This window comes from Adiantum capillus-veneris, chromosome 27, assembly GCF_014529385.1.
Source record: "Adiantum capillus-veneris isolate H3 chromosome 27, ASM1452938v2, whole genome shotgun sequence".
NCBI lineage: Eukaryota > Viridiplantae > Streptophyta > Polypodiopsida > Polypodiales > Pteridaceae > Adiantum > Adiantum capillus-veneris.
Genome location: NC_140957.1, coordinates 130,478,597 through 130,501,128, shown reverse-complemented (window position 1 = coordinate 130,501,128; position 22,532 = coordinate 130,478,597). Strand labels below are relative to the sequence as shown.

General features: G+C 42.8%; 1 protein-coding gene across 1 annotated transcript; it reads left to right on the top strand.

Annotated features, from left to right (window-relative positions):
* The first annotated feature begins 474 nt into the window (after nt 1–474).
* On the top strand, nt 475–1,388 carry LOC147422762 (non-specific lipid transfer protein GPI-anchored 15-like). Its single transcript, XM_086503390.1, has 3 exons — nt 475–583; nt 694–1,060; nt 1,216–1,388. Exons 2-3 carry the CDS (start codon nt 712–714, stop codon nt 1,326–1,328), a joined length of 462 nt encoding a protein of 153 aa, XP_086359516.1. The 5' UTR covers nt 475–583; nt 694–711; the 3' UTR covers nt 1,329–1,388.
* The last annotated feature ends 21,144 nt before the right edge of the window (nt 1,389–22,532 follow it).

Below are 22,532 nucleotides of genomic sequence, written 5' to 3'. Positions count from 1 at the left end.
ATACTAGCCTTGTATTTACGAAATACCCGATCTCTACCATAATAAGCTAGATATGAGAGGAAGATTATTTTACTCACACAGAGATACCTAAGGTACCCAAACCCCAAGTTAGGGAAGTCTAGATATTAAGAGCTCAATTATGAGCTGTTAATGGTAGAGAGGAGCTAACGAACACCGCAATGAACAATAACCTATCCGAACATCAGATGCCAAAATTGATGGAAGAAACTTTTGTGCTTGACCATACAAAAGAAGTCTTGTGCAAGACAAGAAAACATTTACATGTGTAGCATACATACGACCATAATACCTGTGCAACTTTTGCATGAGATTTGCGTGCTCCCTTAAATGTGCTTGATTTCCTTTACGCCTATGGTCTAGACTCTATAGGAACCGCTCCTAAAGAGCCTCACAAATAAAAAAGAATTAAAGCTGAGTGACAAGACATTTAGAAAGTGTGGACTTGCATGGAAGAGCAACTTCACTTTCTAAATGCAGTCGATCATCTTTATAGCTCGCTCTTTCGCTAAATAGCTTCCACGGTGTCGTGTTTACACTACTCGGCTTCGCCATCCCACCACAGGTACGTGTGTATGTGTGTGTGTGAGTGTGAGTGAGTGAGTGAGTGAGTGAGAGAGAGAGAGAGAGAGAGAGAGAGCGAGCCCTCATTAAGGCCCTGATAAATTTCTGCAGCTTGCTTGTATCTTCAATATGGCTTGCTTGCGCTCCAATCGGATTCCCCTTTCCTTTGCTGTAGCTCTGTTGATGGTGCTTCAAACACCCGCCGGTGTACCCGTAGCCCAAGGACAGGCTGATTGCCAGAGCCAACTTCTCAAGTTACAACCATGCTTGCCTTATGTGATTGCAAATAATAGTACGACACCGGACTCTGCATGCTGCGATCCGTTGCGAAGCGTGGCGGCATCCAACACCTCAAGTTGCTTTTGCCAACTCGATCAATATGCAAGAGCCGGTAACATAAATGTAAATGAGTCGCGGATCGTGGAAATTGTAGAAGCGTGCGATGTCGAGGTTCCAGTTGAGGTCTCCAATTGTTTAGGTATGCTCATATCTTTTTTTCCTCATTCATAAAATATTTTCTTCTGTTTTCTGTATAAGGCAAGAGTAAGTGTTTGTGTTTATTCTCATATAATGCTCACAACAATCAACGAACACAATTTGTTGAGCTTTAGTAAGGAATTGCCTTTTTATCAGCTCTTGGGCCAGCGCTTGCTCCAGCACCGGGATCTGCCTCTGTCCGAATCCAGGTTGGCACAATCTTACTCGGTGCGACAATGTTTGTACACTTCATAAGAGGATGGTGTTGAATGCAAATATAGCTTTGACTTGTAAATTTCTGATCATCTAAACTTCAATGACTTCACTAATTTATCTTGTTTTAGTGTGATGTCATTCCCCACCCATCTCACCATTGGTCCAGATAGTCAAATTTTGTACCAGAGTTTTCTCTGTGGAGTATTGAAGTTGAATAAATTACTTTTTTCTTTTGAATCTCTGTTGAAGGCTTGATTTATTTTGTGAGAAAGGTGTGACCATCCCAATAATATACTTTGTAATCCAACTCTTTGCTTCCAAGACCTTGTTCAGAGAGGTCCATTAATATATACTACGGAAAATAGATAAGTCTAAAATTTTCTCGCAGCGTCATCTGCCGTGGCTCAAGCCTTGGTCAAGATCTCCCTCTTGCGACCTAATCAAAACCTTGTGCATGTGTGGTAGCCTATATAAGTTGCATGGATGGTAAGGCTTAATGGAACTTTTAGCTGTGGTGCTTGTTGTGTACTTGTGTGCACTTATATGTTTTAGCACTATCAGTGCACAAGAAGATCTAGAAATTTTCTTATGTAGGAAAATGGAGTCTTTTCCCGTGTGTTTCATACAATGAATAACATCATGAGCTTCTGCTCAAGAGGCACCGCATACTTAGCTAGGTACGATTGGGGGCAGGGGATCACCGGCACATTAGGCACCACCACCACAAGAAGTTTTGGACAAATTCTACAATAATTCCCACATTGTGACTTACCTCAACATCACGAGCTTCTGTGAGGGAGGCGCCGCATACCCAGCTAGGTACGATTGGGGGCCGGTATGCGGCGCCTCCCTCACAGAAGCTCGTGATGTTGAGGTAAGTCACAATGTGGGAATTATTGTAGAATTTGTCCAAAACTTCTTGTGGTGGTGGTGCCTAATGTTAAGGGTGTCTTGCTCTCATAGTCTATTCAAGATTGGTGGCTAAGCAGTAGTAAAACACAAGGCTTTTGTCTTGCAAAATTGGCCTCTCAACATTTCCTATTAAGTAGGAAGGATATTCAACCTTGTTATATTTAAATCTAACTCATTTAGCTTGTGATCAAGGCAATGCTACAATCTCTAAATGAGTTAGTTTTTGCCCCAAGTCTTAAGGAGTTTGCAAACTACTTGCATCACTTGGTACTTATTTTAAAAGATAGGTGATTTTGACTAGTCTCAACAAGCCATAAATAAATAATAATTGGTTCGTAAAATAGACTTATGACTTTCTTTTAATAAACCAAAATAGCTTTCTCCGCACATCCCCAAATTTTCTTGTAGATATGACCTCAATTATTACGTCGGACGTCAAAATAGCTTGCTCCCCCACGAATATGCCACGTTCGGGCCTAGAAAGTCCCTAAAATTGCCACATTATATGATAGAATATTGCTCCCAATGGGCTTGTGTAGTAGTAGTAGGTGGAAAACGCAAGCGCTAGGGGGGTGGCTTGCAAATCCCTAGATCCCAATTTTGTTGTCGCATCCCTAGAACCCATGTATTTGACATATAGACGACATCTAATAGCATATGGGACGTACTACACAGGAAAAACCAAACAAGGTCTGGTACTTGATGGCCCTTGGTTTCTATCAATAGCTTAAAACCTTGGTTTCATTATTATGCTCATATGCTAATCCCATTCAGCTCACTTCTATTCATTATGAAAGTTACATGTACTGGAACCCAAGTCTCACATTCCTAAGAAACAAGCACACGTTAACACTAGATCCGTAATCTAATGGGAAATAAAATCCTCGAGAAAGTCTCTTCCAAGGCTTTGGGAAAAAGATGATGATACTCCTACGAGACTTACCTTTTTTTTTTTTTTAATCCTTGAATTTTAAGCTAAAATACCAATTCTTATGGCAAAAATATATAGCATCCAAAATTTCTCACTCGTCAATCATGGTAAAATTTCTCACTATTTGCTCATGTCTTGCACATTTTGAAAAAGATGGAGAAGAATCTTGCGAGATCCTTGTAAGGAGAAGGGTTTATGAAGAGGGACGCATGCATACGTGGAACAAGAACAAGTAGTTGGAGGTGGCCGGCATGCAAACTGTCTGTATCAAAGGATGAGAGAGAGAGAGAGAGAGAGAGAGAGAGAGAGACCCTTGTTCACGAAGCCTCTTTCTCGCAGGGCAGCCCTACCTGCAAATCTCGCCTCTACCTTGGGAAGCAACTCTGTCTCCACTTGAGTTTGTGACTCTCTCTCTCTCTCTCTCTCTCTCTCTCTCTCTCTCCCATGGCTATGTAGCAAGGCCTGACGACGTGTCTGCTGGCTGGCGCAATCTTGTTGTGAGCATGAGATTGCAGACGATCACACAACGGGGGGATCTGGGGAGGGTATCTTTGAGAGTATCAGACTTTTTTAAAAGTAGAGCCAGTAGTAGCGATAGTAGAAAAAATATGGTTAGTACAATATGGTTAGTACTGAAGCCCCTATGGGTTTCTAATCAAATCTATGGTTAGTGAAGCCCCATAATTTTTATTTTAGACAAATTAGGTAAAAAATAATTTCTTTACCTATACAATTTATTCATAGTTTCATGATGTGTTGAGAGAACTTGCTATAAATTTTGGGCAAAGTATAAACCACAACGTATCATCTCATAGATGTTCTTGTAAGATTGTCCATAGAAGTGTATGCTCCTCTTCAAAACCACTTGGAAAAATGAAAAAGCACCACATGTCGAGAAATTTTTTTGGTGTCCCATGCCACCAAAAGTACATCAGAACAAGTAATACCTTTGTATAATTCCTCTCAATTCCAATAAGTTAATTCATAAAGGTTAAGCGTTCTTCAATCAAAACCACTTGGAAAAAGGAAAGAGCACCACAACAAAACCACTTGGAAGAACAAAAGAGCACCACATTTCAGGAGACAAATTTGGTGTCCAAAAGTACATCAAATAGGCGGTAACCATGACTATGGTTAGTCCATGGCAATCTATGCGAAACACATAGTCCTAGGTCATTTAGAGATCTAAGCTAACCTTTCTTGTTGGAATTAGGGTTGCAAAAAAAACAACACATCTTGGAGACATGAAGGAAGCTCAAGGCACACAAAAGAGAGTGTTTTACTTAGTATGCAATGGAAAGATGGATAGCCCGAGAATGATGGACGTATATACAATGCATGGGAGAAAAGAACTCCTAGTGAGGGGAAAAATACCCCGGCGGTCCTAAGTGTGTTCACACACGTCACTACCACATGTATATGGTAACAAGTTCCACCTCGAGTGATGCGGTGAACGAGAGCTGGCACATAGAGTAAAGGAAAGTGCCATGCGTTGAGGACATGATCAATTCACAAAGGGGAGTAAGCCCAAAGCTTTGTGGAAAGCTTCAAACTTCTCATGAGACAATGCCTTTCTAAAAAGATCTGCAAGGTTGTCCTGTGTTGGCACATAAGCCAAGCTAATCTCTCATGCTGAGAGCTTCTCCTTGACATAGTGGTAATGCACCTCAATGTGCTTTGTGTGAGCATAAAACATTGGTTTCCTCGCAACTAACAATGCGCTTTGATTGTCAGTGTAGATAGTGTTGGCAGTGTCCTGTCCAAGACCCAAATCATCCATAAGGCGTTTGAGCCATACACATTCAAATGTAGCTATGAAGACTGCCATGTACTCAGCCTCACAACTAGAAGTGGCCACTATAGGTTGCTTCTTGCTCAACCATGATATACATGAATTGCCAAGCATGAAACAAAAACCACTTGTGGACACTCGCGTTGTTGGGTTCAAGCCCTTGTCAGTGTAGTCTCCCAATGGGAATATGCCCTATGACATGCACGCAAGCATGTTACGAGTAAAGTCTAGCATGCAGTTTGCATGGCAAGGTTTTCAAATTATATGTAAGGGTTTCAAAAATTTAATATAGTGTGTTATTTTTCTTTTGGTGTCGTTCTGCTCTCGTTACCCTCTCTCTCTCTCTCTCTCTCTCTCTCTCTCTCTCTCTCTCTCTGAGTGTGGTTTCTTTGCGCTCCCTCCAAGCCATGGCAGCTCTCCGATATCACCCTCCATAGCCCAAGTCCAACACGCGTATCAGAGCTTGAAGATCTTGGAAACAGAAGCCTCTACTCGAAACGCTATGAGAACCGTCGTTTGTAGAGGGGAAAGCTCGTGGGTCGACCTGCATCAAACGGCTCATACCCGGTATCACAAAAAAATCACCCTGGCAAGCTAGTGAGTTTTCAACACTACATCGTCTTCTAATTTCGTCTCTATTGGAAGCCCTTAAGAAAAATGGCATCAACGTTGTTCGTTCTTTTCTGCTCGAATCAACTACAGAGGCGTTATTTTATTTTCACATTGGTTTTACCAATCGTCCACCTTATTTGATCCCCTTTGGATTTAATCAAGTGCCTATTCACACTCTCGGTGCTCGGTGCTCGATGCTCGATGCTCATAGTAGATTAGCAAGTGATTCCGGAGGCTTACTTTCAACCTCAACAAACTGTGAATTCCAGATTTGCAAAAAATCGGCAAGCCTTGGCTTGGAATTTAAAAGCCACAAAGGGCCTCTCAACAAAGCATTTCAAAAAGCTGCAAACTTGAACTTCAACAATCACAAAGTGAGCATCCTTAATGGACTCCGAGTTTTTCAAAAGCCATCTCATGGCGTTTTTTCTTATGCTTTATGGATTCAAACGGGTTCTCCAAGACGAGATAACAGTAGAGACTAATCCGATGAGACAAGTTATTCTCACAAATGGTGATTTGATAAATGAAAATCACTCAAATCAAAGGTTTGTAGCAACAAGCTATAGATGCAGAATACAAAAAACTATTTTTTTTTGTTCAGTGTCATAGATTTATCCTCTTTTTGTCTATTGTCAAAACAATCATACACTTTTTTCAATCAAGCCTCTTTTATTGTATCTATTGTCAGTCATGCCATGACATTCATTGTACGGGTATAGACACTGCCACACATGAGTGGTAAAACCTCCCAAACTATTAGTTATTGTTCAAGTCTTATTTTGTTCTGCTTCTCATGAGGTTACTGGGTACACCTTAAACCCAAGGTTTGGCAATGAACCCAAAACTCCATTTATTGGTAGCTAACTTTTCAACCCACACCCTATCTGTTCAAGTGGGGGTTCACTATCATAGCACTAGGCTATGGATACACCAAAATCCTTGTTTGTGAGAGAAACTAAAACTCACGGTTGACGAGTACACCAAAACTCGAGGTATCATGAGTGGACTATCTAGTTGGGCTTGAGGGGGGGATTGTTGAGTTCAAGCCCTTGTCGGTGTCGTCTCCCCATGAATATGCCCTATGGCATGTAGGCAAACCTGTTACGAGTAAGGTCTAGCATGCAGTTTACATGGCAAGGTTTTCACATTATATATGTAAGGGTTTCACAAATTGAATATAGTGTGCTATTTTTCATATGGTGTTGTGCTGCTCTTGTTAGCCTCTCTCTCTCTCTCTCTCTCTCTCTCTCTCTCTCTCTCTCTCTCTCGCTCTCTCTCTCTCTCTCTCTCTCTCTCTCGTTTCTCTGTGCTCCCTCCAAGCCATGGCAGCTCTTCGATATCCCCCTCCATAGCCCAAGCCCAATACACATGTCGAAACAACCAGCCCAATATGAGACCAAAAAAGCATGTAAGTCTGGAAAAAATGATCTTCGCTTGGGATAAAACAATCCAAGATGTAAAGTGTCACTCAAGTAGCAAAAAATCTTCTTGACAACCTGCCAATGCTTATACCCTGGGCTATGCATGAATCTTTGCAGTCTAACCTATGAGACTGCAAACTAAATATCCGGCCTCATGTTTCATACATAAATGAGGTAGCCAACAGCAGTTTGGTAAAGAGTGACAGTGTGGCAGGATCACCAACATCATGAAGACTCAACTTCAAACATGTTTCCATGGGAGTGGCAATAAGTTTGCAATCCTCAAGTCCAAACTTACATAGTAATGTCTCTATGTAACTTTTTTGACACAAGGCAATACCACATCACACTGCTTAAACTGTATACCCAAGTAATGATGCAACAGCCTCAAATCTTTCATCTTGAAAGTAGCATTCAAATAATCCTTAAATCAGTAATATGTCTCTTAGTTTGTCTAGTGATCAGCAAATCATCCACATAAAGAACCACAAGAGAAGTACATCACCCTCACGCTTTACATACAATGTGCTTTCTGTTGGACTGTTACGAAAGCCTCTTTTGACCAAATGAGTGTCAATTTTCTCATTCCAAGCACGAGGAGATTGCTTCAACCCATACAATTCTTTCTTATATATGTACACTTTATCCTTTCTTGACACAACCGCGTGGATGCGCTACATAAAATTCCTCAAATATGTCACCATTCAAGAAAGTAGTAATGTTTGATTGATGTACATTCCCAACCAAAATGAGCTGCCAATGCACATAGAAAACGCACAGTAGTCATACGACAAGTGGGAGAAAAAGTTTCTTCATAATTTATGCCTTTTTGTTGTGCATAACCCTTTGCAACAAGTCGATCCTTATAGCGATCCATCTTCCCATCCGGCTTGCGTTTCAACTTATAAACCCACTTCATACCAATGGCATTTTTTCCAAGAGTCAAATCACATAAACTCCATGTGTCATTTTCTATAAGTGCATCATATTCTGATTGCATGGTAGTCATCCAATTTTTTGAATTTTGTGCTTCATCAAAAGAGAGAGGTTCCTCAACATCATGTAAGCTAGACACAGTCAAAGCATAACAATCTGATGCATTAGATGCATGGCGAGAGCCTGAATGAGTACGACTAGGAAAAGGTGCATCCAATTTACTGTCACGCAATGTATGCACCAACCATTTTGGCATACCTCTAGCCTACTCATTTTCAACCCTTTTCTCATCAAGTACATCATGTACATCTCCATCAGTCATAGGCTGATCTGTAACATTTTTAGAAACCCCCATAGGTTGTACATTTGCCTAATTGGAATTTATAGTTGAACTCCCACCACTGAAAAGAGGTAACAAAGTGGCATAAATGTCCTATGAGCTTACATTACTATCTCGAGCACATGACAACAAGGACTGAACAAAATCTTTCACAAACACAACATCTCGTGAGACCAAGATTCGCTTTGTTTGCAGATGATACAACTTGTAACCTTTGCTTTCAGAACTATAACCAACAAAAATACATTTGACAACCTTACCATCTAATTTTTTGCGTTTTGTTTGTGGCACCAAAGCATATGCCAAACAACCAAAAAACGCATGTGCTCAATAGAAGGCTTTCTATCATGCCATGCTTCATATAGAGTAATAGGCTGAAAGTCTTTTGTAGGACACTTGTTAAGTGCATAAGTGGCACACATGATGGCCTCAAGCCAAAACAAATGTGGCAAAGATTGACTTTTGACCGTACATCGTGCCATTTTCTTAAGTGACCTGTTTTTCTCTCTCAGCAAAACCATTTTGTTGAGGCGTAAGAGACATTGTACATTGGTGTTTTATCCCAGGACTAGCCATAAATGCATTAACACTAGGTTGGTAACCTAGCAAGACATAAAAGTGTCCTTTCAGGGTTTTGAAAAAAACCTCCAAAACCATAGTAGATCCACTCATTTTGTAAAATCCTTTCATGAGGTTATAGTTCAAGGCCTACTACACATGGAAAAAATAAGAAACTTGTAAAATTTCTCATCTTTTGGTCACACCAAGCCTCCAAAGTTTATGGACCATTACATTTTCATCAAAACAATCATTTTTTTACGTTTTGTTGCATAAAAATAAGATTAGGGATTTTTGTAGGACTTGAGATTAATTCCCTAGTTAACTTCAATGGGTTGGTGATCTGAACATATGATTGCTTCTCACTCACTAATCTTTGTTTTGCCAAAAGAAATAGGTACAAAAAAGTTGAATTTTTACCATTTTGCAAACCTATCATCAAAGTTTCTATAGCCACGCTCAATACAAATAATATATGCATGTTTTCTTAATTCCCTATTGTCCTTTAGGTTCATAAGGAGCCATGGAGCTTGTCAAAAGAATAATACATCTCTTACCAAGGGGAATCTTGGGGACAAAGATGAAGTGCTAAATACAACAGACATGAAAAATTTGGGTTCAACATTATGAGTTGTAGAATCCCATAGAAACTATTCAATATCTAGCCAAATTTGATCCTTATGACTAGATATGGTTACTACCTACAAAATACATGTAGTTGTCACAAGAAACTAACAATATTGAAAAAGCTATACTTGATATACTAGAATGTTTCGTTTTCTTCTATAATTGAAAAAATCAACCATCATTGTTTACTATACAAAATAGAGTATTAGGTGCCCCAAAACTCAAGGAATATTAGCTTTATGTTACAATATGCGACATAGAAAATCAAAACTGCATTTGGATATCATGAAAGCTATCAAAAAAATCATAGAAGAGCTAAAATTGGCTAAAAAACAGGATTTGACAATTTTTGTAATTTGGTCATAACTTACAACTTTAACATGTACTTCTCCCTAGAAGCATCAAGACATGTTGAGGACTACTAAAGATAGTTCTCTAGCATTATAGACCTCACAAACATGAATTCTAGAGTGGTATAGCTGCAAAAAGTTGAAAAAAGCCAAAAGCAGGACCCGTTTTTTCGCACAGTTTAGGTTGTGAAATGTTGTGCAAGGACAAGGTTAAAGATGGAATTGATATTCCAAAAAAATGTCGAGTTTTTTTCAGCTCATGAGACAACTTTCTAGACAGTTAGCACCTCAAAATCCATTTTGAAACTCTTGACATAATTCAAGGAAAATGGTCACTTAACAAGACATAAAAGTGTCCCATTACCAACCTAGTGTTTAATTCATGATACATATACTCCCTCCCTCGATCAGAACGGAGGGTGTCCATAGTACATTTTGAGACATTTTCGGCCATAGCCAGAAATTGTTTGAAGCACATAAATACTTTGCACTTCTCTTTAACTGGAAATACCCATGCATGCCAGGAGTAATCATCAATGAAAATCACAAAGTAAAGGTAATTGCCCAAGGACGGAGTTTGCATGGGCCCACAAACATTACTATTCACAAGTTGCAACTTGCATGTGGCCCTAACTGAACTATTTTTTGGAATATTTGAACGCTGCATCTTACCCAAAATACAGTCTTCACAAACATGTTTGATAGGTGCTTCAAGACGCGGCAAAAAAGCAACCATATCAAATTTTTGTAAACGCAGCAAACTAGCAAAATTCAGATGTCCAAAACGTGCATGCCAAAGTTTTGCATATGAAATAGCCTTAGAATCCAAAACTACATTTGCAAAATTTTACCCACACTTGTCATACAAAGTGAGCTTATACAGCCCATGTCATAAAATGCCCGATACAATAATTTCATCACCGAAACTAAGATCATGTATTGTACATCTGTCATCCACAAATTTGACTACAAGACCAAGTCTAGCAAGTGCAGATACATACAAAAGATTCTTCTTGATCCCAGGACATAAAGTGCATCAGCATGTGTGAAAGAACTTCCATTTGCAGTAAGCACAATATTTTCAACTCCTTGAACCGGATAAGAGGCATTGTTGGTACAAGTAACTGAATTTCCATGAGGGACAGATTGAAGAGAGGTGAACAAATCACGATATGAGGTAATGTGCTTTGTAGCACCACTATCAAAATATCATACATGTGAATCTGCAGCAATTGACATGCATGCATCATGGACAACAAGGTTATAGGTACACTCTTCACTAAAAGCCCATTCTGCATCAACATCAACATTACAATCTCGTTTCACAGAAGACTCAACAATAACTGCATTTGTAGTAGAACCAGCATTTGCAGTGAAACCACCCTCTTTCTTCTTAGCATCTTTGGCCTTCAACTTAGGACACTGATTGATCAAGTGATCACTAGCTTTATCGTAATGGCACTGCATATTCTTTTTCCCTTATCATCAAAAATCTCAGAGGAATTGCTGCCAGTAGAAGCATTAGAAATAAGGTATATTCCACTCACAAAAGAACCATGAGAAGTGGCTTCATTGCTTTTACCACCTTTTCTTTGAGCAACAATAAAAGCATGTTCAACTGTACACTCTCTATTCTTGTTTTTTTTTGGAAAGTGACTCTTGCAACAGAAATGTACACAATGCATCAAACTTGACAACTTTAGGATTTTCTTGGGTCATAAGTCTCCAAGTACTAGCAGAAGGGGAGGAGCCGGGAGCACAACGGAAGCAAAATAAGAAACGCACTCACACACTCAACACCATAGCCACACACACAGGTTGGAGTGGGAGAGCCAACACGTATTGTGTGCCCCATTTCTTTCTTCTCTATCTTTTGCACTAAGGCACAATATAGATTGTACTTAGTATTAGTGGCTCACACAAGTGTATAGATGTACAGTTAGGGTTAATAGCAATTAGTGATGGGAGGTTGGCCACATGGCCATTAAACCTAACATTCTCCCACTTGATGGCCAATGTGGGAGACCATAAGAATGGAAGAGAACCACTCTTTATCCAATGTCCATCAACTCACGACAATGCTGAAACTGATGGTTGGAGAGACTTTTAGTGAGTGCATCCGCTGTGTTCTCTAATGTAGGAATCTTCACTAAATCAAGGCTCTTGTTTGCCAGGCATTCAGGACTGAAGTAATAATGCACATCAATGTGTTTTATTCTGGAATGAAACATTGGATTGTTAGCTAAGGCAATAGCACTCTGACTGTCACAATAAAGAACTTGTGTACACTGCTCCAATCCAAGATCTTTAACTAGGCAAGCAAGCCAAATAGCTTCTTTGCATGCCTCACTCAATGCAACATACTTTGCCTCCGTAGTAGAAATGGATGTATAGTCTTGAAGAGAGGATCTCCAAGAAATAGCACAACCAGCAAATGTGTAAATCCAACCTGTTGTTCATCTACGACTGTCAACACACCCTACATAATCATTGTCTACAAATCCCTGAATGGATGACTCTCCACGACCATAGCATAACTGTCTATCTTCAATGCAACTCAAGTATCTAAGAATCGACTTGACAACATCCCAATGCTTTATAACAGGGTTATACATAAATCTACTGACAACTCCCACTGCATGTGCAATGTCAGGTCTTGTAGCCACCATGGAATACATGAGACTACCACAAGCTAAAGCATAAGGAACCTTAGCCATTCTAGCTTTTTCCTCAACAGATTTGGGACAGTTGTTCTTGCTAAGTTTCAAATATGCAGGCAATGGAGTACTCAAAGCCTTCTCCTTTTGCATGTTGAAACGATCAAGAACCTTGTGCACATACTCTTTTTGATAAAGATACAACAAACTCTTCTTACGGTCAGGAGTAATGTGCATACCCAAAATGTGATTGGCTTCACCCAAATCTTTCATGTCAAATTGACTTTTCAGCTTGGTTTTCAAGTCAGCAATGTCCTTCTTAGAATGACCAGCAATAAGCATGTCATCTACATAAAGGATAAGCATAATAAGCTTTCCATTGGGTTTTCTTTTCATGTAAAGACATGGATCCTCATTACTGCACTTATAGCCTAGGGAATGCATAAATGCATCAAACTTTTGATACCATTGCGTCTGGATGATTGCTTCAAGCCATAGAGACTTTTCAGAAGCTTACATACCAAACGTTCCTTGCCCTTTAGCACAAACCCTTCAGGTTGCTGCTTATAAATATCTTCCTCAAGATCACCATGTAATAAAGATGTAATGACATCCATTTGATCAAGCTCCATATCTTCAGTGGCAACCAAAGAAAGCAACATTCTCAATGTGGTCATCTTTTTTTTCCAAGAAAAAGATCCTTCTATTAGTTAATGAAACTGCCCATAGGGCTACAACCACCTCTTCAAGACAGGGCTACAAAAACCATGATGGGGAGACTCTCCCAATGAAAAAACAACATATGTACAATGAGGCTAAATCAAGAAATGGGAGGAGGGAAAAGCCGCACAGGTGGATGGTAGTGCCATCTGAGTACACCCTGGGGCCTGGACCATGGTGAAAAAAGGCCGAGGACTCCAAAGTCCAAGGAAGGCCTCTCTGCGCTCCCTCATGCGGTTGGAGATGCCCTGAAGTCTCTCAAGCTATCCTCTAAGAGTGTGGATCAGCTCTAACCAAAGATCGCGAACGGTCTCTGCTGGTGGTATAGGGCGAGCCTCAAAGATGCGGAAGCAACGGGTCCGCTAGATGAACCAGAGTGTCAGGCCACTAATGAGCTCCCAGCACTCCTCTCTCTCACTGCACCACTCCTATGGAGTAAGCTCTATGGCAGGCTGGAGTGTCGGTCTCCCCCCCTTCATCACTATCATCCTACTGGTGGAAGATAGCTCAAACTGAAGTGTCGGGCCTGTGAGAGTGGACCAAGCCGCTGCCCCCCAAGTGTACTACCGAGCCGTGGAGAGAGAAGGCATCAACCAAAGAACATGAAGCCACACCTGTTGTGCCAAGGGACAGTCCCAAAGAGAGTGACGTTGACTCTCCACAAGATGGTCACAAGCTGCGCATGCGGCCAAGAGACCACTATGCACAAGCCAGCTCCCAACCGCTGTAGCTCTATGTGCGACCAGCCACCACTGAAACAAAGTGACTCTCCTCGGCTGTCTGGAGTCCCACAACCTCTCTGAAAAAGCTGCTAAGAACTCATCTGTGAGACCCTCCTCCTACCAATGATGCGTCGTAGTAGGGAGAGCCTCTCTCTGTGTTGCAAGTATGTGACGTCCCAGTTGAACACTGTACTTGAACAAAGGGACACTTGGGTGGTCTATAGAAGAGAAAGGGTCCCTCCAAAGCCGCTCTCCAGGATCCCACTGTACTTGTGCCAGTGGACAACACGCCCAAGCCCACAGTCTCCAATGTCCAGTCTCAAGAGCACTAGGTCAGGATCGATGACACAAGTCCTCCCACAGATGCCCACCACTCGGATCCTCTGAAAACCGCACTCTATCACCTACCGGCCTCTTCTGCAACTTTCTGTAAGCATCCCTCACCCTGTAACTCAAAAAACAGGGAGGGAACAGTCTCTAAGCAAGCCTGAACTGAGATGAGAACCTCTAGTTGCATGAAGGCTCCCATCCATCTGGGCGTTGCTGACTCAAGAGGTGTGAGCCACTCAGCTGGTACTGCCTCTGAGATGTCCTGGCACATGCTCTGCACCCCTCTCATGCCCTGTAGAACTGAAAGCCCTGCAACTCCTCTAACAAGCATGAAAACTGTAACCAGTCACCTATCGGAGCGTGTTGGACCCGCTACCATGGGACCCCAGGAAACATGAGGCCAACTACCAACCAAGTGGCCTCTCTGAGTGCTAACCATGGGGTTCCAAACAAGGGGCTGTCACAGGCACTCCTCCGTGCAAGTAGGCTGTCGCTGCTCCAAGCCTTGATGCAAGTGCTCCCAAGATCGAAGCAAACCCACAGTGAAGCAGTTCTCTAGTCTCTTGCTCAAACCAACTCTACGCATCTCTGTAAAGATCCGTCTGGTCGAAGGTTTCCAGGGGCCTCCTGCCTAACGTACCCTAGCGCAAAGCCGCTGTAGCAAGAACTCCTTCAAGGGCTCCTCACCTGGAAGAAATCCTCGGATGATGAACTTCCCAAAAAAGGGATTTGCTCTGCTGTGTTGAGTCTATGATCCCAAGCCCTCCCTGTGTGAACAAGGAAGAGGGATGACCGGCCAAGCCACTTTGGCCCGGGCTGTCTGAGTGTCACACCCTGACCAAAGCAAGTTCCTAATTAGTCTCTCTACCTGGCTGATACAAGAACTCAAGAAGATCCAGCAAGAAGTGATGTATCACATAGTAGCCACAACACCTGGTTGGCCACTACAACTCTGCCAGCCAAAGAAAGTCGTGCGGAGCTCCAATGTAGCAACTTCCTCCTGATAGGCAGCATGAGGGGAGCAATCTGCTGCTCGGGAGACATGTTTAAATTAACTTGACAGCCCAAGTACCGAACTGCAGTCCCTGGGGGAATCCACCTGAAACCCTCACTTGGCATCCAATCAGGTGCAGGAGCACTACCAACCGAGAAAGCCACTGTCTTTCTATAGTTGATCAGTGCGCTAGATGCACAACAGAAGGTCTCAAGAGTCTGCTCACAGCTGTGAAGGTTGGCCTCCTCGCCATCCAAACACAAGGCTGAGTCGTCAGCAAACTTAGCGTCCAGTAGCTCATCTCCCCAAATAGGGAGTGCTAAGCCACGTAGACCAACCTATTGCGACACCAAAAACCTGCTCATCACCTCAGCATAGAACAGAAAGAGGAATGAGGCAAGAAGGCATCCTTGTCTGACCGAATGTGTGAGCATGAAACGATCCCCTCTACCTCCTGACAAAAGTACCTGACTGTGTGCTCGTCTGTACAAAGCTGACACCCCTCTAATCCAAGCATCTGAGAAGCCCATCCTGCGTAGAGTGCCCTCCAAAAAGTCCCAGTCAACTCTGTCGTAGGCCTTCTCAAAATCGAGAAGAAGAATCACCAGATCCTCACCACAAAGACGCGCTAGGGTAGAAGCCTCCCAAAAAGTAAAGATGTTGTCAAGGATACTGCACTCCTTGACAAAACTATCTGAGTCCCATGTATAAGGCTCTCTAGAAGTGACTGGATCCTCAAACTTAGAGCCTTGGCAAGAATTTTGTAGACTGAATGAGGATAGTGATGGGGCGCCACTATCGAATCTCATCCAAGGAGCCACCCTCCTTGGGAATGAGGTAGATGAGACCCTCACTCATGCTGTCAGACATCTCTCCTGTGTGCAAAATGTATTGAAAAGCACTACAGAGATCTGGGCCAAGCAAGTCCCAGTACTCCAAGAAAAAACTGGGAGTCAAGCCATCCTCACCTAGACAGCTACCACGGGGAAGTGCACTAAGAGCCGTGTGTAACTCCTCAAGCTAAAGTGGCCGCTCAAGCCTCTGAAGCATCTCCTCAGTCACAAGGCAAGGCATCTGTGCCCACACCCACTCCCTGCATGCATTCTGACTCTCTGACTGAGGCTCTGTAGATAGTAACTCACGATAAAAGTCTGTAGCAACTGCACGCATGTCCTCTGGCTCAAAAGCAACTGACCCGTCGGGCCTCCCGAACTGACTGACCTTGGCATGTGTATGTCGAGGTTCCACTGCCTCGAAGAAAGTACTAGTCACTCTGTCACCCACCTGTGTCCACTGAGATGCATATCGATGGAAAGCAAACTCATGGCACCTCTCCTCTGTGCTAACAAGCTCCTGGCGAGCCTGTTGTAACTGGTCCTCCAACCAGGGACTTTCTGGGTGCTACTCCTGCATCCTCTACAAGGAAGCAACACCCCATCTGAGACGCTACTCCCCCTCTCTCGCTGCAACCAGGTGAGCCAAAGACTCCTGAAGAAAGAAGCAACTAAGTTAAGCTAGTCCTGAGGCCACTCTGTCCAGCAGGAGAATCCTACATATCCAAGCTCTCTATTCATAGAGCCTCTACTCGCTCTCTGAGTAGTGCAGAGTCCAGAAAGACCCTCTCAGGGATGGGAAGCATCGTGCTCCCCCTCCTCTATCTATGTGCACTGTGAGGATCATTGGTGCATAGTCCGAGAAGGAAGTACCTGGCAGAATGCCAACTGTCCTACCCAAGTCATAGAAATGGTCACTACTGTAGAAGCGATCTATCCGTGATAGATTCACTCCTCCCACCGTGCGGTCCGAACGAGAGAAGGCCAGGCTGTCTTGGGCCTCACAAAGCTAGAATGTTGCCACGCATCCAAAACCCTCAGAGTCATACAAACCTCTCCCAAGATGCCAGCTCAACTCCATGCACAGTAGCATGGATACCACCAACAATCCTGTCAGAAGGGTCCTCCAACATGTTGAAGTCACCCCCTATGCACCACTGCTCTGTCTGTGGCAGAGACTCAACAACCTGTGACCAAAACTTTGCTCGTGCACCTGCCACATTGGGCGCATATATGTTAAGGAAGCCCACAAGGCAACCCTAAACCTACATAATGATCCACTGAGCCCTGTCTGGCACAATAATTCCTCTACCCACAATGGCCTGTGTAGATGGCTGGATAGTTTCACTATGTGGGAACGTTCTCTTAGGAGATGGGCAGCGCATTGTCTTAGTAGTTACTATGGTAATTACTACAGTAAACCCGAAGTGTATAAATAGGGCCCATTACATTGTAATTGGGTTGGCAATTGTTATCATTTGGGTTAGCACTTTGGCTACACTTGTACTTGAGAATCATTGGCAGTTGTTGTCGGTTGTACTCTCTTTGTAAATCACATTCACTATAATCTTTTATTTGTAATCCCAATCATGGCAGATATTCCAGTTACACTTACTTCTCGTCCAGTATTTTGAATCCGAATCTGAACATTATTTCCAGTACATAAGTCTGATTCCTATTTCAGTATCCAAATTCAGGTCTAGTTTCTGATTTCTGTCCAGTCTGCTGTCTGAAATCTTCTCACACTAGTAGCTGAAATCTTCTAACACTGGAATTAACTGTCTCAAGAGATTAGCTCCAATTCCATTTTGGTGATCACGGTGGCTCGAGTTGAAGCTCGTTGACTGAAAGACTCTTCTCCCAGTTGGAAGTTTTCAGCAATGGCACCTAAATCAAGTCGTTGCCAGAAATCCACCATTCGTGTTGATCCTATTCCTGAGGAGTCAGGAAGAGAGTCTGACCCCAAGCAAGAGAAGATGACTGACACTGAGGCTCAGGAGGAGCATAGTCAGGCTGATGAGGCGCAGGACTCACAGCAATCCAGTCATTCTCGACGTCGGACGGGCAGAACACGAAGCACGGAAAGCCAAGAGTTCCAAGAGTTCTTGGTCCCGGCAAGGGGATGAGGGTACCAAGGGGAGTAAAGGTAGTCACCGTACTTCTAGCAGACAAGCCAAAGAAGACACTGACACCGAGACAGAGACAGAGATTGATTGGGATGCTGACACTGACAATTGAAAGAAGACTTCCAAGCGCCATTCTGAGTCCAAGAAGAGAAGTAGCACGATCACTGGTAATCGGAATGATTACATAGCTTCCCTCAAAATTTATTTTCCAATATTCAAGGGAGGTAAGAAGGATGATCCAGACGTTCACATACAGGCTTTTGAGTAGTATGCTGAATTGAAAAATATTGATGAAGATGATTGGGGGGAATATTTTTCACAAACCTTGAAGGAGGTAGCGTGTAAATGGTATTACCATTACCCTGCCTACCAGCTTAGATCATACAACAAATTTCTTAAAGCCTTCAGGTTGGAATATTTCAACAGAGGGGATAAAGATATCCTCTGTGAACTAGATAAGATCAAACAACGGAATCTATCAGTTCGAAGTTATGTGGAAGAGATCAAGGAGCTAACCAGGAAGTTATACAGGAACCGCCATCTGAGAAGAGGTTGAGGGAATGGTTTCTGAATGGTTTCAGAAGCAAAAATCTTGGGGAGCAAGAGGTACTCAGTTCCTACCAAAAAATTCAATGATCTGGTCCAAAGGGCATTGAAGCTGGAACAACAGGCCAAGAAGGAAAAGAGTCACAAGAAGCGAAAGTCCAATAGCAGTAGTTCTGCTACTGAATGTTCTGATTCCAGTGAGGTGTCCAGTAGCTCCGAGAGCAGCTCTAATGAACGATCCAAGGAGAAGTCAAAGAAGGGATCTTGGACCAAGAAAATTGAAGAAATGGCTAGACAGATTGTTGAAATTAGCCACACAAGACAGCCAGTTCGGAAGATGGAAACTTGGTGTTCGAAATGCAAATCCAAGGACCATATCTCCAATGAATTTCCACAATGTACCTACTGTAAGGCTTTTGTTCATCTATGGAGCAATTGTGGCATCAAGATGCACCACTTTAAGAAGGGAAAAGATCTGTCAGTGGTCGCCTACACTGAACCAGTGAAGGTAGAACCCGTCAAAGTAGCTCAAGAGGAGAGACCAGGTACCAGTGATACTGGTCAGGGACGTGGCCAATTCCAAATGGGTATGGGCTAATGCAAAGGACGTAGCAACTTCCAGAATAGGAGCATGAATTGCTACACTTGTGGGAAGTATGGCCATTTTGTAGTCCAATGCACAGATGCACCTGCAACTACTACTATTGAGGCTAGGGCACCAGAGCCAGTCCCAGTACGGGTAGTCACCAAAAGCAAGGGTGTAGTGATTGAAGAAATTCCAGAGACTTCAGAAACACCAGTCAATCCTACTAGCAGCAAGTGGGCTCAACAAAGAGAAATTTGGAAGGCCAAAGGTAAAGAGAAGGTGGTAGATGAATGGCAAGAGCAGAGAGAACTAGCGGCTAAAATCATGGAGGATTTGGCCAAGAAGCTGCCAGAGCAGCAAGAAAGTTTTGAAGCTAGAGTCATTCAGAGGATACCAGCCCAATCAACTGATAAGGATCAGTCAGTACCGGCCATACCAGAGACCATGCTGGCTGCGGTACAGGGACTAGCTGATGAACTGATAGTTGATGGAAGGAGTGGAAGCACTGCAAAAGAGGAATGGCAGTGTGAAGATACCAGTTCTTCAAGCTCTGACAATCAGTCTGAACAAGAGAGAGAAGAAATTCATGTGAAAATTTGTGATAGGATTCAGAAGTTGACTGTAGAGCTGGAGGATATCAGACTAACCTTGCCCTGAAGTGGCCAACTTTATCATACAACGCAGGAAAGCTGAGGGGGAGGCCAAAACAGTGGACCTCCGAGATGATGAAGTTCCACTTATTCAGGTGGACTACAAGGTTAGGAAGCAGTGGAAACCTCTCTCACCATTTAAAGTGCGAATGGTGGATCACATAGTGGTACAAGCGATGGGTATGATTGAAAATATGCAGATAAGAGTTGGGAGGGAAAAATTTAAAACCTGTTTCTTAGTTCTGGATGTGCAAGGGGCATATGGGATGTTGCTAGGGCGCCCATGGTTGAGAACGGCACATGCTGTTCATGACTATGCAAACCAAACATTAACCATAGAAGGGGCCAGTGGCAGAATTCAAATCCAGACAAACAATACTAGGAGCTGGAGAAAAGAAATGAGGCCGAAGGAGTTATGTCAGAAGTACAGATCCAAGAAGATCGAGCGAATGTTAGTGGCCATGAACATATTCCCTTTAGCAGAGATTGACTTGAATGCAATCTTGCTGAATAAAGAGCAAGCTGACAAGTAGAAAAGGCAATTTCCCGATCAGTTTACTGAAGTCAACACAGGGGAAAGAACAGTTCAGCTAACTAGAAGGGTGGTGGAATCAGCTGATACTAGTATGGTAGAGGAACCAGTACGTTCTGAAGAGAACCCGGTGGATCAGAATGCAGATTCATAAATGAATGGACCATCCTGGGATTATGTTGAAGAGTCGACCAAACGAAAAGGAGGCGGGCCTAATTGGTTTCTTCCAGACGACCAAGAAGTGGAAGAGTGGAACCTAGGATCGAAGGATAATCCTAGGATGATCAAGGTCAACAAGCATCTCAACCCGGCAATAAAGGAGAAGGCACGTAGGATGTTCCAGAACTATAAAGACGTGTTTTCTTGGGAACATACAGACCTGAAGGGAGTGGATCCTGAAGTTTTTCAGCACCAAATACCGCTGAAGCCAGATGCTAGGCCAGTACGACTGCAAAGATACCGTATGAACCCCAACTATGCAAAGAAGGTCAAAGAGGAGATTGATAATCTTCTCAAGGCTGGGTTCATCACAGAGGTGGCCAGTAGCGATTGTCTATTTCCCATAGTCGTAGTTCCCAGAAGAATGGAAAATTGAGAGTTCGTGTCGACTATAGGAAACTCAACGCCCAAACTATCAAAGATCCATTTCCATTGCCTTTTACTAACATGTTGCTTGATGAGATCGCAGGATATGAAATGTATAGCTTCATGGATGGTTACAGTGGCTATAACTAGTTACAGATCGCTCCTGAAGATAGAGCAAAGACCACTTTCATCATCGAGTGGGGAGCTTTCATGTATCTGGTGATGCCTTTTGGCATGTGCAATGCACCAGCTACCTTTCAGCAGTGTATGATGGAGATGTTTAATAAATTCCTTCATCAGTTCCTCGCCATTTTTATGGATGACTTTACTGTCTGTTCAGATGAGGAACAACACCTACTATTCCTAGAGATGGTTTTCAAACGCTGTCAGAAGAAGCGGATTTGTTTGAATCCATTCAAATCTGTGTTCCTAGTCTAGAAAGGACAGATATTGGGACATGTGGTTTCCCGAAATGGAATAGAGATGGCCAATGACAAAATTCAGTGTGTTCAGCAAGCTAAAGCACCCAAAAATGCTTCAGAGTTGAGCTCTTTCTTGGGTTATGTGAATTTCTATAGAAGATTTGTACATAAGTTTGCTTCTCAAGCAGTACCACTATATGAGCTAACAAAGAAGACCAGTAAGTTCAACTGGACTGCCGAATGTGAGGAGAGCTTTCAGAATCTGAAAAAGGCCATTATCAGTAAACCAGTCCTTAGGCAGCCAAACTGGGATATTATTTTCCACGTACATGTAGATGCTTCGGGATTGGCGATGGGGGCAATATTAGCTCAGCCAGACGGAAGGACTGATTATCCGGTTTATTTTGCCAGATTCAGTCAGGCTGAACAAGGATATACAACTACTGAGAGAGAAGCCCTTGGAATGGTTTTCAGCGCTACAAAGTTCAAGCATTACCTATTGGGAAAGTTGTTCCATTTTTATGTGGACCATCAAGCTCTTTTGTTTCTGATTAATAAAGTCATTATTCAAGGTAGGCTGATAAGATGGATGATGTTCCTAATGGAGTTTGAATTCAGAATTTTCCATAAGCCTGGCAAGAATCATTATGGAGTTGATTTTCTCTCAAGAAGTACGGAAGGTTACTCAGAATCACACCCTTGAGAGATGAACCAGTGGACACTGACTTATTTCAGTTAGAAGCGGGAGAATCAGTGGATCCTGAATGGTACGATGTTTATCGATTTCTTTCCCAAGGTGCTTTTCCAAAGGACTGGAAGCAGAACCAGAAGAAAGCTTTAATCATAAAAAGCCTGAAATTTACTATCATTGGAGGATTACTCTATCGACTAGGTGTGCGCTCCTTGCCGCACTGTCGAAGCAAGGGACTTGCCAATACACCGTGTGCGAGCCACAAACGGCTCCAAGCACACAACAAGCCTAAACTAGCAAGCTCAAGAGAACAAAGGGTGTGTCACTCACCGCTCTACGCTCGCCTTCGTGGTGGATTCCTCGCCGCGATGAAGAAGAAGC